The sequence below is a fragment of the Epinephelus fuscoguttatus genome, linkage group LG17, assembly GCF_011397635.1.
Source record: "Epinephelus fuscoguttatus linkage group LG17, E.fuscoguttatus.final_Chr_v1".
Classification (NCBI taxonomy): Eukaryota; Metazoa; Chordata; class Actinopteri; order Perciformes; family Serranidae; genus Epinephelus; species Epinephelus fuscoguttatus.
In genome coordinates this window covers 26,899,554-26,916,325 of record NC_064768.1, presented here as the reverse complement: position 1 = coordinate 26,916,325, position 16,772 = coordinate 26,899,554, and the positions used below count along the sequence as shown (strand labels likewise).

General features: G+C 42.4%; 1 protein-coding gene across 3 annotated transcripts in view; it reads right to left on the bottom strand.

Moving 5' to 3' along the window:
* ctnnal1 (catenin (cadherin-associated protein), alpha-like 1) overlaps nt 1–16,371 on the bottom strand; it is a 67,428-nt gene extending 51,057 nt beyond the window's left edge. Inside the window, exon 1 of one of the 3 annotated variants that reach the window (XM_049602637.1) lies at nt 15,915–16,371. In XM_049602637.1, coding sequence (XP_049458594.1) covers nt 15,915–16,010 — 96 coding nt within the window. In that variant the 5' untranslated portion in view covers nt 16,011–16,371. The remainder of the gene's footprint in view (nt 1–15,914) is intronic. The other 2 variants (XM_049602635.1, XM_049602636.1) reach the window with 2 other exon arrangements.
* Nucleotides 16,372–16,772: the final 401 nt, after the last annotated feature.

The following is a 16,772-nucleotide window of genomic DNA, read 5'->3' as shown; positions in this document are numbered from 1 at the left end:
AGGATAATCCTAACTGCTTGCCAACTCAGCCTCGAAAACATTCCATCAGTCATCATGATGGGTAATTACAAGTAATGGACAAATAATAGTGTGCGGTGAACAGTGTGTGAAAGTGGCTTAACCAGGCTCTGTGACAGCCTCCCACAGTGATGGCATGTTCTGCAGTGAAAGAAAAAAAATCACTGCAGTGGCTGCTTAGAGGACACTGACCTACTACACCTGACACAAAGGCGCTGGCTTGCTTCTAATATGACTCAAAATGGCTTGTTATTCTTGAATGAAGAAGTGAAGTGACAAAGAAAAATGGGCTTTGTTTCCGAGGCGCCTATTGAGGCACAAATCAAATAAAACCAAAAGTGTCTGATGAAAGCGCTGAAATAATTCTCCAGCTACCTCCAGGTCTTTCTGCCCTCTGAGTTTTTGAGCCTCTGAAATCCTTTACACATGAAAGGAAGGAGATGGGAAGATAAGATGTCAGGTGTGGAAGCGAGTCGACGCAACTGCAAACTATCCCCAGAGCGAGACAAATCCTCGCCCAGGAGGAGCAAAAGAGGTGTTTCTAATAATGTGGTCTTGAAGGTTTGACATTTGAGAAGAGAGAGACTTTAAAATGTGAATGACTGCATTAATAAATCAACGAAGCGTGTCAAACCAAACATCAAAACCCTCAATGGAGAAGGATAGTGGCTGAGCAGGATGATTCACTGATGAAAGTGGCGCGCGAACAAAGCGGGGCCAAGTTCAAGACCTTGGGGGGGTGCCGCACTAAGTCATGCATACCAGGCAATATAAAGTGCGTAAAGGTCTCACCCTTAGGGCCTTTTGACCCTGCTTCTATAAAGAATACACAGACACAGTTTAGGACAGCACTCTATTACCCTCTATGTAGGAGCTCGAAATATGAGCCCCGTGAAGGAATGCACCCCCCCCCTTGCCTTCAAACTGCATAATGGCCTGTGTTGTGACACACCGGCTCTTTCACACACACTCATGGGGGGGCTTAGGGAACATGCTTTCACTACATGACACATACCCATGTCTTTAAGCATTTGACATTGTAGTAGTACTATTTAAATCTAAAAAAAAAAAATCATTATTTGAACAAACACCAGGAAATAGGGATGTTGATTTCTGTTAACTTTGCTTTTAATAGGCTACACCCATTAACCAGTGACTAACCAGTTTCAATTTTTAGAAAAAAAAGGCAAAGATACAAATAGAAGTAATACAAGAGGCCTTTCCTTTTAATCCCACACTCAATTGACTCGGTGAACTTACGTGCCACATTTCAAAGCTCTATCTAGTCAGAGGTGGTGAAATTTTAATATTTTGTGCTGTAGCTGAATGTCTTGCCTTTATTCTATTTTCTGTTGGCTCTGCTGAAAGACAGTAGGCTAGCTATGTTAACATGCAGACACACATTGCCCACTGTCTGCCCTGCAGTCTCTGCTGGTTAGCTGTCCTTGGCCGCTCTGCATTGCGCACCTCCCAGGTTGGGTGGAAGCTGATGTCAACCATTTGGTGATTTCAGCTGGTAACATCTCTCAGAGTGGTGCCGGCACTAGCTAGCTCCCACCACACCCAGATGGTGCACAGTTCAGTAAATTGAAGAGCAGTAACATTAACCTATATGCATAACAGTCAAAAAACTGGTTAACTGTTGACATGCCGACCAGGAACCTTTACAAACACAAGCAGTGATCCGATCTAAACATGAAAATAAGGACCAGCCATAATAAATACTCCTCCTCCTTTGATTTCAATCAGAAACTCTCACATTCAATTTTATGTATCATCAGCAACTCCAAAGGCTCCTTTCAGCCCTTCAGGTAACAGACACGCTTGAACATCCAGAACAACCGGAACTTTATTTATAGAAGGTGAGTGACTTTAACTTATTTATAGGGGTTGGCACTGTGTTTGTGTGTGTGTGTGTGTGTGTGTGTGTGTGTAAGAACACCCATGCTGGGCTGTGTTTCCCGCCTGGCTGGCCCCCAGCTGTCACCCACCGGCTCCAGTCACCCAGAAACAGTGGCAAGATGAGAGCACCCTCCCCACACTGATTGGGCTAGGCATTGGGTCATTTAAGTTATCGATCAGGGACGAGCGTCACTATGGTTGAACGACAGGAAAAACACGTCAGAAATAAGCAAAATCTGTTGGCTGAGTTTGGGCCACTTTATATGGCATGTGAACCAGTTTACATAATAGGAAAATCCAAAGAGGATTCACAAAGCTGCATCTTTTCTTCACAGTTGCTCGCCTGTTAGATATACCACCTACTGGAGCTGCCATTTCAAAAGACAACTTTAAAATGGCCTGTGAAAATCTGGCTACTTTAAATATAGCTCCATCCTGCACGGTATCTGAGAACAAAACCTGTTTGTTCAGAAACAACCTACCACCACCACCGCCACTATGTAATCTTATCGGTATCAAGTTCAGATGATATTGTCCTATTCTTGGGACAAGAAGTCTATTGACAATGTTTTAGATCATATCTGCTTACAATTGTGTTTGCAACACTGCAATGGCTTTCAAAAACATTTCCCCTGAAGATATGTGTCGGTCAGACAAAAGATGGTAAGAACACCGTCGTCTTGATCACTCTTAGGAATTCTGTGTCAAAGAAAGAGACAGACAAATCTGGCTGAGCTGGATACATGCTGTTCCCGACGCTGTTCCTCAGAATAGGTGCAGGGCTGAGGATTATGTCTCAGTTTACTGCGCAGGGGAAAAATAGTAAAAGATCCTAAGAGAAATGGTGAGGCCAAACTTTTCAGCTCAGCTTTTCAAGCGCAACTTGTAGCCTCTGGCGAGGTGTTCCGAAAGCTGCATAATTAATGAGGTGATACAGGGACACTGGACTCTCTGGGGAGATTGAGATTAAAAGGGAGAAAACAAGGGGCTAAGTGGAGAGATATGGGGAGAAACTAAGTGCTGAGCACTAAAGCTGAAGGCAGAGAATGAAAGAGCAAGAGAGTAAGGTGTGTGACAGGAAAACAGAATCAGGAAATTGGGCAGAGCCATAGAGGAAGGGCGGAAGGCATACAAACAAGGTGCTAGCATCTTACATACTGATACTTCCTCACACCAACACCCTGAACTAACATCCTAAAGTGAAGAATCCAGTGTGTGCTCAAGTTTTCCTCTGCTGGGTTTTACAGCATCACACTAAACGTGATACTTTTGTACAAGGTGATGTCTATTTTACAGTACAGTTTGTTACCAGACTGCCAATCAAACAAAACTGGTCAACATTTGCAATAAAAATATTATATAAATACTACATTACTAATACATATATATATATATATATATATATATATATATATACGTAAGTTATAGCATGCGAAGAAGGTTGGAGTAACAAAGCACACTTTAGGTATTTGAAATTTCTGACTATTCTGAATAAGAAAAGATAAGAAAATGTTTGGTATTCCGTGTTCTCCTTGTCCTTCACACTCTCTTTGTTCTGTCATGTCAAACCTCATCTCTTTAAAAGAACTCATTATCAAGAGGGGAGAAGTTCAAAGAAGCTCGAAGAAAGCAATTAACACATACAAGCCAGACTGAAGGATTCCTCTGTGGTACAGTCAGCAATGTTGCTGCTGGAGAGGGAGAGAGGAACAAACATGATGGCTTGGAGGGCTTTGGGATGTGCGTCAGATATTTCTGCTTTGTATGACCTTAAAAGACAAATCATTACATCTATACTTCAAGAATGTATGTAATTCTCCTGTCCAAAGCAAACAGCAAAGTTTTTCCAGTGTCATTACAGACACTCACAATCCAGTGGTTCCCAGGTCTTTTTGCCAAATATATTTTTCTTTATGAAATACTGATGCTATGACAGAGTGGGATAGGATCATGAAGTATTGGTTTGGCCTATCACATAGAGCAGAGGTTTTCTGTGAGGCGCTCCTCCCCAGGGGGGCGCAGAGGGAGAGACGTGAGGTAAAGTTAATGCGTGAGGTGAAAGGCAAGTGAGGTACTTTAAGGTACTGAAACCCTCAGAGCCAAGATTGCCACAATTTTAGTCAAATATGTACTCTTTCTCAGAGGCATAACTCATGATACACATATTTATAGATTCAGTGTGACTTACACTTTCAGAGGATATCATGCTCTCCAATGACCAACGTGATTTAACATACATAAATCCACTTAGAAGTCATGAAAAAAACAACTTATGCATGCCCAAAAAGAAGTTTCCTGCTGTATGAAAGTAACTCAGTATTAACAGTCTGTACATCCACGGATACACTGCAAACAGGAATCGCTGATAGCTAAGTCAGCATACATTTAATGATGACAATTTGCCAAAATGTAAACAAATGTAAGCTAAAAACAGGGCTCTAGTAGTAACCCAAAGCTAACTAACTGACTCCTTAACAACATTATTGGTCCCAGTCGCAAAATTTCAACTGAAACAACTCCTGAAGTCAATTTTCCGATTCAGGAAGTCAGAGGAACCTCACCAACCCCGACCTCAAAATGTAAAATAGACAGTAGAAAAACACTGTTTGATAGCCCTTCTGTCTTATGTAATCAGGCATTGAAAGACTAGTGTCCAACTTCTATCTGTGGAAATGCCGCTACTTGGTTTGTATGTACAAAATACTTCTGGTATTGCTAACAACAGCCAACCTGACTAGAACTGGTATTGTCTTGATTTTCCGACTTGTCGCTGAAACACAGTCAACTCATCCCCAGCTGAGACTTCCAAGGTTAATGGAGCGCAGCATATGCTTCTTGTTTACATCTCCCAAAGCATTATGGGCACTGTACTTCCAAAAAGTCACCATGATTATCCCCTGAATCAAAGTAAGACAAAACAATAGAAGTGACAAAATCCATTGATATCAACTCTTCATGATGCAGCATCAGTATTTATGGTGTAATGTTTTCTCTTAGGACAGGAAGTACTGGATGAATAATGAATGTTGAATGTGTGCTTGTAGATTTGTCTGTGTAATTGTTAGTGTGATAGAGACTTTGTAATGGTGTTGTATGTAAATGAATGTTTTTAGTGTCTGGTGATTGTTCTGTGTACCTGCCCAGGGACTCGCTGCAGATGGAAATTAGCTAATAGCTGAATCTGGCATAAATCATCTTTTCTGATAATATTAATAATAATAATGTAAGACAAAATATTTGATAGCATCTATTGAAATAGCTTCATCCAAACATGACTCACGTTTTATCAATCTGTTTGAAGACAACCTCATAACTGGCAAGGTTTTCTGCCTTCCCCAGGATTTGCAGAGCTTCCCCTAGCAAGGCCCAGAGACCCCACATCGTGAACAACAGTCCTAGTCAATGTCATGTGCTCAAGACGGGAATTATCTCTCCAGCGAGCCAAGAAACCACCAACAGGAAAGCAGTGGGATACAAACAGCTGCCTGCCAAACACTGCTCTGTTTACCTGTGGTTGTCCAGGCAGCAGACAATATAGATACGTTGTGTGATATCTCTGGCAATACATGACAAGATGAGCAGGAGGGTATGTGCCAACAAGATTACAGTAAATGGGCTCTCTGTCCAGAAACCTCAAGTTTCTGTCCATCTCTCCATACCTGCTGTCAAGTGCTGTAAACATAAAGGAAAGATAAAGGAGTAATACTCATTCCTTTCATAAACACTGCATTTTTGCTGCCATATCAGGTACATCCTTTACAATGATGCGTTGTTATTGAAATATAACCTATGCCGTGCTGCTGGCAGGGAAACTATTGTGCTGTTTAAGTTCACAGATGGCCTCTGTGATACTACGGAGTAATTAATGTCAGTAAGTACGTCCTTGTCTGTGCTTCTTGGTGTGTGTTTATGCATCTGTTTCATTCCACGCGGTACTTCCACTGAGGCTGGACAACACAAAACACCATGCTACATTAGGCACCACATCCCTGCTGGTAGAGATCACTTCCTGTGTGCTCACACTTTGAGATGAGGTGTCTCATCACTGTCTAATCACCATAAACTTAGGAATATACTGTAAATACAGGCTGGTAATGAGCTAGACAGCTATGAGAATGTCTTGAATAGCCTTTGCAGGCCTTCAAGGGCCCTTTACATGTCAATTTTCCAAAATTAGGTCATATATGCAGGTTTTTTAAACGTTAGTAAACCTGCTTAAAACTGGCAATAGACTCCTTTCCATTGCCACTAAACAAGTATGCCTTTCTTTTTTTTCGTGCCACATTTGACGTCATGAACCTGCCCGGAAATAGGTCATTAAACAGTAAAAAATCAGCATGGAGGCCAGTGAAAATGTGCAATGGTTGCTTCTTGTTTTATATCTGTTATTTATTCAGTCTCTAAAACTTGACTACTGTGGAACGATGTTTGAGCGCTGCTTGGTCGGAAGAGACGGACTGAATTTGTGGCTGCGCATCATAGCAACACCCTGGAGAAGCAGCCAAAATGAACGTGTCCACCCGGGTGTCATGTTTTCATCACTGACGATTGGATCTGGAGTTGATAAATACCTGCAACTACTGCAGAGTCAATTGTCCTAGGAATCAGCGTTTCCCATACATTGACGAGACTATGCCGGCCCGCCATTGTCTAATTTGCCCCGCCATAGTCTCCAAAAATCGGCCAGATATAAAATGCCTCCGGTAAATGAACGTCACTCTGTAGTGCACCGGCTGGAGCGCCTACTGAGAATTCTTTGGCTCATGGTAGTTATTTTCCATTCCAGGTTAAAACTGATCTCCGCAACAGGCTGCAGGGAGAGCACCTAGCTGCCTGCCTCAGGGTTGCTCTGTGTATCGGGTGTGTATCGCCGTGTACCCCCCCCCCCAGTCTACAAAAATCCTGTGGGAAATACTGGGAATAAATGCAGATTGAAGCCTTTTCCAAAAATGACAAAAGCCAGATTTTAGTGGGTGTTAATGGGGGTTCTGTCCCAGGGGAGAGGGGCTTATGAGGGGCTCAGAACGGTGAAGAATGATATAAACAAGAAGCTGAGATTAATTAAGTTCTGTTTATGGCATCAACGAAATTAAAAATTTCATCTGGAAAATGTAATTTTAATAGCTGGTTTGTCTTACTCATTATGAACAGTTTTCTTAGGGACTATTTCTTTGGCCGACATCCCAATGAGGGAAAACTCAAACCAAAATAAACCAACCTATCTGCATGACCAAAAGCCACCAGAGGACCCTATTTTACAGAGAACAAGTCCTTGAAATTGCTTTCCATTTTCAGTTGACACAAAATGCACAACTCTGAGCTACGCGTGCACAGGCACTGCCACTTTGAGGCTCTGTGATAATGGGAAGGATGTTTAATCAATACTTTATCAAGCTCCCAGCTATAGCAATACGTCTTGGTCGGAGGCAGAAGCTTTCATTGAGACAATTAAAAGCGGTTATCACTATTAGCTACAGCCTTCAAATAACTTAAATGGAAGAGGGTGAGATAGCTTTTTTCACCATTAAATTAACTCTGCTGCGCTCTCTAGGTGACTGATCCCCTTAGGCTGGGTTATTCAGAGGTTTCGGGCACACACCTGTGATCGCTCACACACACACATAAATGTGCACGAACGCACTAAGATACACAACTTTCTCATGTGGAAGTATATTAGCCAGGTAGAGGTCAGCGGATCGACATGTGAGACAGACCCTTTTATCGGCACTTAAAGAGAACAGCGATCTGTAATGACTCCCCTGATAGCAATAGTGAGAGGAGCGAGAGGGGGGAGGACAAGGGGGAAAGACTGGTCATGCAAGCTGTTTTTGTGTGTGTCTGTGTGCCGGAGAGATACAAAAAAATGGAATACGAAAGAGAGAGACAGGTTGGGGGGTTTAGGGGAATTAATGTATTCATCAAAAGGGAGAAGATGAATTCTTTAACCTGACAAAGTTAGCTGACTAATGCAATCACTCCAGTAGAAAACAGGGGGAGTTGAGTGGAATTACATCTCATTTCAATTTGATGACACAGGGTTGTTGACTGCCTGTGTATACTACCTACCACTGAGCAAAAACCTGCCTCAGATCCTCATTTACACAACAATAATGTGAGTCAGGCTCACCGTGATTCATATATTTGATGTCTGAACCGGGGGGGATCTGCTGAAACAAAACACTAAACCACACGCTCTGCCAGTCTCAAACTCAAAGAAGAAGGATAACTACTGTATAAGGGAAAGCAGGGTTTCCCACAGAACTAAAATCTATGTGCGGTGGTAGCTGTGAGGGGAGGTTAGCAAACTTTGTGGGTGTTTTTATGTGCGTGTCTCTTTGTATCATTCTGTGTCCACACTCCAAATTCAGAGGTTTTGCAGATTTGTGAACGCGGTGCAAGATGAACTTTTCATGAGTTCTTTTTTTTTCCTTTCGCGGCATGGATAATTGATCAGTTGATCTGATAAGAGCTGATCAGGTCGATAATAAGAGGAGCAGCTGCTGCAGAGGCAAGCAAACACAAACTTTTAGACCCAGCAATGAACGATTAAGTCTCACTTTGACCCTGCCTGGAATTCTGCTGCTGCATGTGTGCATTCTGGGAGCGTGGTGCAATGAATAACCAAACTGTATGAGCGCTTCTAGTGAACGATCCAGCCCCAAAAATAGAAAATCAATACACAGGCAGATGTTATGACAGTGGGCTGCTACAAATAAATGAATGTGTGGGAACCTTTGCAAATGAATGAATGTGACTGTAAGGCTACGTTAACACTGTGCATTAGAGCAGATTTATTGCTAAGATCTGATTTTATTTGTGTGCCTGTTCACATTACTTATAAAAAGTGTCCAATATCAGATTCCAGTGTGAACTGGTCACAGTCCTGAACTGACCCACATATGCAAAAAAGAACAATCACAAAAACATCACATGCAGGACGCTGTCATATGTAAACACGGAGACCAGTAAAGTCCAAGTTAATGGTTCCATTTACAAGTTGATGGGCAGTTGAAGCCAGAGAACTCTGAAGCAGATGATAATAAAAGGAGTGTGAGGACAAAGAGCACCATTCTTTTTAATATGGCTTTTTGTGGAGCAATGGCTGCTACTTCTGCACAGAGGTGTGTGTAAATGTGGAGTCTGACCCAGGAGGGGGTGGGATCATTACGTGAATGGCTTCACTGAAACAGATTTCATCCAAAAGCTCCAAAGACTCTCACTACCAGGCACTCAGAGCAGTGATACTCAACTTACGGCCTGTGGGCCAAATCTGTCCCACTATAGGGTGCTTGGGTGGTCTGCCAACTATATTCTTACAGTGAAAATTAATTGATTCTCCCTGGGGATTTTTTTGTACTTTGAATGTAAATAAGGTGCCAGAGTACATAAAAAACTTCAAAATAGAGCTTGTTTATAAAAAAAAAGGAAAAATCTCCCAGCTAAGCCCTGAGTGTCCTCAAATTCTAGAAACACCCGTGTACACCTGATCTGTGAAGGGCTGCTGTGACTAGGGATAGCCGCGATTAGTCGTCTCAACGATTAATTGCTGCCTCCTTGCTAGTTGGCACCAGAAATATTAGTTGGTTAAACCAATTAGTGTTTTACTCATGTACAAGGCCGTGAGTAGCCTGGAGTTTTAAAACGGTGAGAAATTGGAGTGATGTCCAGCACAGTTTGGCAGTACTTTGATTGAGAAAATGAAAACAAGGTAGCATGTAGGCTGTGTCTGAAAAAACTGGAGCAATGCGTTACCACATTCACCTCAAGAATTTGGAATTTAACCTGCACAGAATGACGGCTGCTGCTGCTAGAGGTGCTAGCCAAAATTTGACATCATTCAGCCAAAGACGCTGTGATCCCGAGATATGCTTCCACTTAACTTTGTTGAAGGTAAAGGCTCCGGGAAGTTAATGGAATATGTTAAGCCTGAATACACCGTGCTAGGACGCAAAATGATAACCTCCAGGCTGGAGCACAATCATCATAAAATGAGTCTAGTCTAGTCTTAATTAAAATTTTCATTTAGTCGACAGGGAAATAAGTCGCCAGGAACATCCCTAGTAGTGACTAGATTTGCTTCTTAGCAGGCAAAGATGAGTGAGGACAGCAAATGTCAAGTTTGAAAACAGGCAATGAATTTACTACATATACTAATACATGTGTTTGTTTATTAACTGGCCCCTGGTCTCCTGCCATTTTGCTTAAGCGGCCCCGGCGGCAAGCAAATTGACTATCCCTGATCTAGACTGACGAAGAGTTGCATGAATTCCATGTATCACACTGCAAAAATTAGACTTGTATCTGATTTAGGACCACTTAGTAGTGGCCAAAATCAGAATTGAAACGTGATTGTGATTTGTGCTGGTCACACTCTTACTATCATGCTAACTTATACAACTAATAATGTTACAGCCAGCAAACCATATCCACTAATTAAATCCATGCTCTACTTTATAACCTCGGTGTGGCGGACTGTGTAACGTACGTCTTCACATACATTTATTACGTAAGTTTTCCATATTAACTTATAGCACTAATAATGTTCACACAGGCAAAACTAAATCCATGTTCTGCTTTATAACTGCAGTGGTTATGCCAATGCAAGCTAAACAGCCTTTTTGGAGATTCATACATCCACTTTCTCTATTTCACTGGTATACCCAAGATGCATATTTTAAGTGCTTTGGGGCTTTTGTATGTTATTTCAAAGTACAATAAGTCAGATGGAAACATAATTCAATATTTTAAATATCACAGTAAGTCTATAGCTGTTTGGGGCCCAGGTGTGTTGCTCAAGAGCCAAAGAAGCGCAGCATCGAGTGTAAAGTTGTTTGGATGAGTGGTTCTCAAGAGAACTGCAAGCAATACCACAGGCCAAGCAGTCAACCTGTACTGAACAGGAATGTTTTGAACAGGCACTGCACTAGTTCTTTAAAGACTAGTTCTGAAAATGTGTTATCAGACACACTGTTGTTTTGGTTGAGGCCTCAAAGGATCGAAGGTGACATGGTCAAAGTGGCAACACACACAGCACACAAAAAATGCAGGTGCCTACACATGAAACCTTAAACGCAGGCAGCACAGATTCATTTAGTTTCTGTCGTCTGTGAGCAAACAATCACACATACCAAAGTGTGCAGACACAAAGACACACGAACCACACTGGAATCCCCCACCCTTCTTACACACACACACACACACACACACACACACACACAAACACATACAATAAAGGCCTATAATAAAGGCTTGTATATTCTGGTCTTTGAGTGTGTATGCACTTGCATGCATGCTTGTGGCGCACTGTAATCCTTATGTGGTTTCACCTTCATGCCAGGGACCCATTTGTCTTCATTATCATCACACGGCTGGAGGAAGCAGATCTGTTAGGGCTCGTGGCATCAGTAATGCCTCTCTGTCCACGTATAAAAAACAACTTCACAACCTGGACGTTTGTCATGTCACCCCTCCCCGGGACCAGGAACATTAAGAGGGAAATAGTGCCTCGTGCCTCAATAAAACTGCATTTCCAATATTTTCAGAAAGAGGGATGGAAATTTGGGTGATGGTCGTGCTTGCAGAGCTGTTAAGTGAGAAGCATGTTTTATGGAGCGCTTTTTTGTCAGCGTTTTGTTTAATGTGGAATTTATGTGGCAAAATGCTAATGCTGTGAGCAAATCACATTCCCAAACTTGCCACTGAGCTTCTGTTTGGGTAATAAATATGCCATTTAAATACAGCTTGTGAGCAAAATGAACATGAAAAAGCCTCTTTACCAACAGTCCTTTCAGCACATCAGACAGCAAAACTGCGAGCACCACAAAACCCCTGGAAGCATGACAAAGTCGACACTAACAATCTTGGACAGAGAACAGATTTTCCGAGCCCAATTATAGGTGAAAATCTTTTAAGAAACCCCTGGCTTAGCCCTGCAAAAAAAATGATAGCTATGTAATCACAAGGCCAGAGTGTCACAAGTGTTTCAATGTTCACCGATCTGATCAAAGTCTCAGTATTACTCCTTGGCCCTTATTCGTTCCCACACATCTCTACCTCAAAACAACACCCTTTTGCACCTCGTCAGCTCGAGGACCACCATGTCCGCACCCAGACATGGCTGCTGTGTTTTTACTAGGAACACACCTCAGTTATAAAACCCAGGAACAGAAGTGTTATTTCTCTAAACACCACTTCAAAACATGAATCAGATCTCAAGGAAAAAGCTGCCAGATTATCGCTAATTGCCTTCCAGCTGGCTACGCAGCACATCACAGGTAGGACACACACAACAGCAGACACATTCATGTAGTTTCCCATCTCTCTGCGTGATGCCCATTACATTTTTGACCACCACCAGAGCAATTCATTACCCTCACCATGCCCCTGACAATGCAAGTCTATTGGTATGGCGATGGCGGCAGCAGAAAAAGTGAAGTAAAGCACATTAGTGAATTCCTAGCTGAGGAAAGTGCCTCTGTTACATCAAGTAAGAGCCCCTTCTGTTTTGAAAAGGGTGAAGTGAATGGTCAAGTTGATATGGGGATGCAGATGGAAAACATCCAGGTGGCCACATTACCAAAACAGGACTCAGACGCATTCAAACTTAATTTAAATTGCAAAAACTGAATTACATTTACGCTAAGAGTGGAGTCAATGTTCAGACTCACTGTCAAAAAAACGGTAAATGCATACAGCAGAACTCAATAAGACAGGTGAACATGCAAGCATGGAAAGAGCAGAGGTGGGTGGGACTGTGTGCATGTGCCTGTCTGGTACATGCATGCATATGTGTGTGTGTGTACCCAGTGCAAGGCCGGGAGACTCCCAAGCCTATAATTACACCCTGGTGGGAGTGAAGCTGATAACAGAGGCCCGAGGATATCACGTCATGAGAGGAGAGGAGATACATAATAAAATTAAAAAAGGGGGATAGTGCACAACACGATACCTTATCAAACACCGGCTTTTCTCACTGACACTGCTTTTTCATTTCCTCCTTGATAGTTATCAAATGACCCCTACAGCTCATGAGCATGCACACAAACACACACATAAGGCTCCTTTAAAAGACAAGCCGAACAAAACAGCCCACACAGTCAGTGCGTTTACGCCGTGGCTACAGCCTAATGATTCAATTATAACCCATGCAAGGCAATACTCATTCTCAGAACCGTCACGTAAACCCCTTAACCAAGTTATCTTACTCGCATTAAGTCTTTAATCAGAGTACCACTGCTGCCTTTAACATCAGTCTTTCTAATGTCCACTGGCATACACAAGTTGGACAGATTTCTTTTGGCACTTTCATTCTGTGCATGTGCCTCAAACGCCCTGACACAGCAAGTTACAGAGTTTAAGTTGTTCTGCAAATGCAAGCAGCAACAAATAGCAACAATTTCCCTTTTATTTCCTGTTATACTTCTATTTCCTATTTGACAGTAGGCCACCACACCTACTTCTGGACATTAACCCAACAATCATACAACTCACTAAAATCCATGTGAGTTACTGGGGAAATCAAGTCACTATGTAACACGTAGGGCTGCAACTAACAATTAGTTTTGTTATCAGCCATTTGCCAATTGTTTAATTTATTGTATAAGCAATAAATAATTTGGTCAATAGGATATCACAAAATTATAAGGGAAATGCTCATCACAAGTTCCCAGAGCTCGTGGTGACATCTTTAAAGAGAAACTCTGCCGATTTCCAATCAGATCTGTGTTAGTGCAGTGTGTCCAGATTAACGGTGTTTGACTTCTCCCTGTGACACCAGCACACTGAGCTCCCTGCTCATCTGTTGGCAGAAGTCTGCCAGGAGACGTGAAACATGTCACAGACGTCTGCCAGCAAATACGCAAGAGCTCTGGCTGCTGGCAGCACAGGGCAAAGCCATAATGCAATGACACAGAGCTGGTTGAAAATCAGCAAATTTTCCCTTTAAATATTTTGATTTGTCTGATTGACAGTCCCCAAAGTATTCATTTTAATACAATATAAGACAAAGAAAAGCAAATATTCACACTGAGAAGCTGGAACCACACACTTTTTGCTTGGAAAAAGACTTGACAAAGAATCCATTACCAATTATTGTTGCTGTATCTGTCGATCAACTAATCGTTTCAGCTCTAAAAACACATGCTGTGCACATTAGCAGTAACTGAGCAATTTGTGTGCATGTCACCACACTGTATAAAAAACACTCACAGCAGGTGAAACTAACGTACCAGACAAAACCGCCTGAGTGACCGACCTCCTCATGACATCAACAACAATGAAACATTACGTATGGAGGAAACAGTTCTTGGAAATGTGGTTTTTTTTAAAGCATTGCAGAGCTCTGTTGCTATGGGGACATGCCTCACACAGAGGAAAAAAAGCAAGTTAGAAAAGATTGTCCTTGAGGCCCACTATTCAACAGTGGACTGTTATATACTGAATGCTGTTACAGTATAGAGCACATTCTTCAAGACTGGAGCTCAGCCAGTCTTTCTCAGCGGGCAGGAGTGCACCTTAAGTTTGCTGCAGTGTAAATATTATTAAGATAACGCAGAGTACAGCAGATTTACTGAATGCTTTTGCAAAATATTACAGAAGTGCTTACTATAAATATCCTTACAGTAACTGCTAGTTTGCATCACAGGGATAACCTTCACTGAATTTACCCTTGATTTCTCATGCTGTATAACTGCGTAACTTTCCTTTTGGTGACTGAAAATCACAATCAAGAGGCCACACACAGCACATCCCCTGACAGATGTGCTTTTCTGATAACTAACCCACATCCATTCAGTACAGGATGACCATATATATTTCAAACAAGCCAGTGCAATGAGAGGGAGGAAGCAGGCTTTCAGCATTCACAGGGGGAAGGACAGTGTCAGGGACCTTCCATCGTGGTATTGTCCAGACTCTGTTAACCCACCCGTGGGGCCCCTCTCTCTTCCACCATCTCCCAGTGGAGACAACAGAACATTTACAGGTCTCTCACTCTTTAGCCTCCCTGCACAACAAGAGGATATTAGCATTTACATGAGTGGTAGTCACTCCCCTATTGAGAAGATGCAACTCCCAGGAAACAGCAGTGGAAAACAGACGCTTTTGTTCCTCAAATGAAAATTAAACAGCCTAAAATGTAATTACTGCTTAACCAACAATTACAAAACAGCCTCGGAGTTTGCAGCCCACTTTGTGCACCACACAGTAAAATGATTAATTAACTCATTGACCTAAACGCCATGCTTTTAACGCCGGGGCGACTGTTTCGAGTGTGCAAAAGGAGAGTTGCTGAGAGAGTGCAGCGGCTTTAAGTGGGTCTTTCTTCTTCTTCTGTTTATTGAAAAACAAAACACGTGCCTCAAAGTGGCCCAATTAGAGAAGTGGGAGTCACAGTGCAGTGCAGGGCTGGCAAAGGGCAGCACACAACTTCTGGGAAAACTTTTATGCCCTCTTGAACAGTATTTTGAAAGTTCATTTTAGGGGGGACTTCCTGGGGAATGAAAATAAGGGATTAATATCACAATGGTTTAATTGTTTTTTGGATGAGTGATCATTGGTTTAATTGCTGCCATTTTTACTTGACCATTTAGAGTGCAGTGTAGCCTGTTATGCAATATATGACCTACCAATTCTGCCTAACAACGAAACCTGAGATTAAGTCCACATTTAATCCCAGTAGCTGTCTTATGTTAAAAGTTTTGAGTTGTTTGTGTGACATTTAACAACTTGACTTAGTAAACAACCTTTACAGGAAACAGCAATGACAGTAAATACAGTGTAACAACTTTGTAGTATATTTAACCACACGTGGGACAGTCCTTAAACGCAGCACGAGAGGAAAACATGCCCTGTACACACACAGGTAAACTCCAGGATCAAAGTTAGCCTTATGTGTGCGAACACGGCTGTTGTTGTGAAGCCAAACTACGTTTTAAAGTACAATAAGCTCAGAAATAACAATAGAAAACCTTGTTTGGTGTTTATAGAGTACTCACCTGCGATACTAAAGGAATAAGCGTCTGCTCCACCGAGCGAGTTTTGATTTCCAGACCGGAATCAAAGTTACTGTTGCCGCACGGAGATGAAGCCATTCCCGCCGAGCTCTCCCTGCCTCACACACAATGCACGGCACTAACTGAGTTTCCTAAGAGCCTTTTCCCTAGCTGTTTCGCAGCTGCAAACTGGTGTAACGGACTCGCTACTGCACACTGGGATTTCTGAATTGGTTACACGGTCGTTTATCGAGTGGCTCTCCGCGTACGCACGCTGTTTTAATCCACTCCGGCTCGGTGATTGTGCCGCTGCGCCCGCTAATGTCCATGTAGTTTACTCAACAGCGGCAGGGAGCGGACTGCAGCACACCACTGTGGGCAACCACACACACGCACCACAGCACGCACACACACCTTCAGGGTCTCACTGCTGGCTGCTCGTGTGCAGCTCGAGGCTTTTGCAAAGTGCAGTCCGTCATTCCGCTGACAATCAGGATGATCGCTTTGATTTTAATCCACATGTTATGTAATCTAAGACAATATCAAATCAGACAAATGTGGATGAAAGTATTTGAAACAGTGTGCATCTCTGCTTGGCCACATTATATTTGATAAATGTTATATAGGAGTTTTTGATTTAAAAATGCATCACCACTCATGCAAATTTCAGAGGATGCTATAGCCTACAGGAGTTTAAGATTTAAAAATTCATAATCCGCCCATCCATCCATCCGTCCATGCAGATTTTAGAGGAGGACTTTGCATCCAGTGCCCTCTAGAGAGAAGGAGATGCTTCCCTCGCAGCACAGCTCCAGTTTGATCCCTGAGACAAAGAATCCCACATTATCCCCTGGAGCCTGA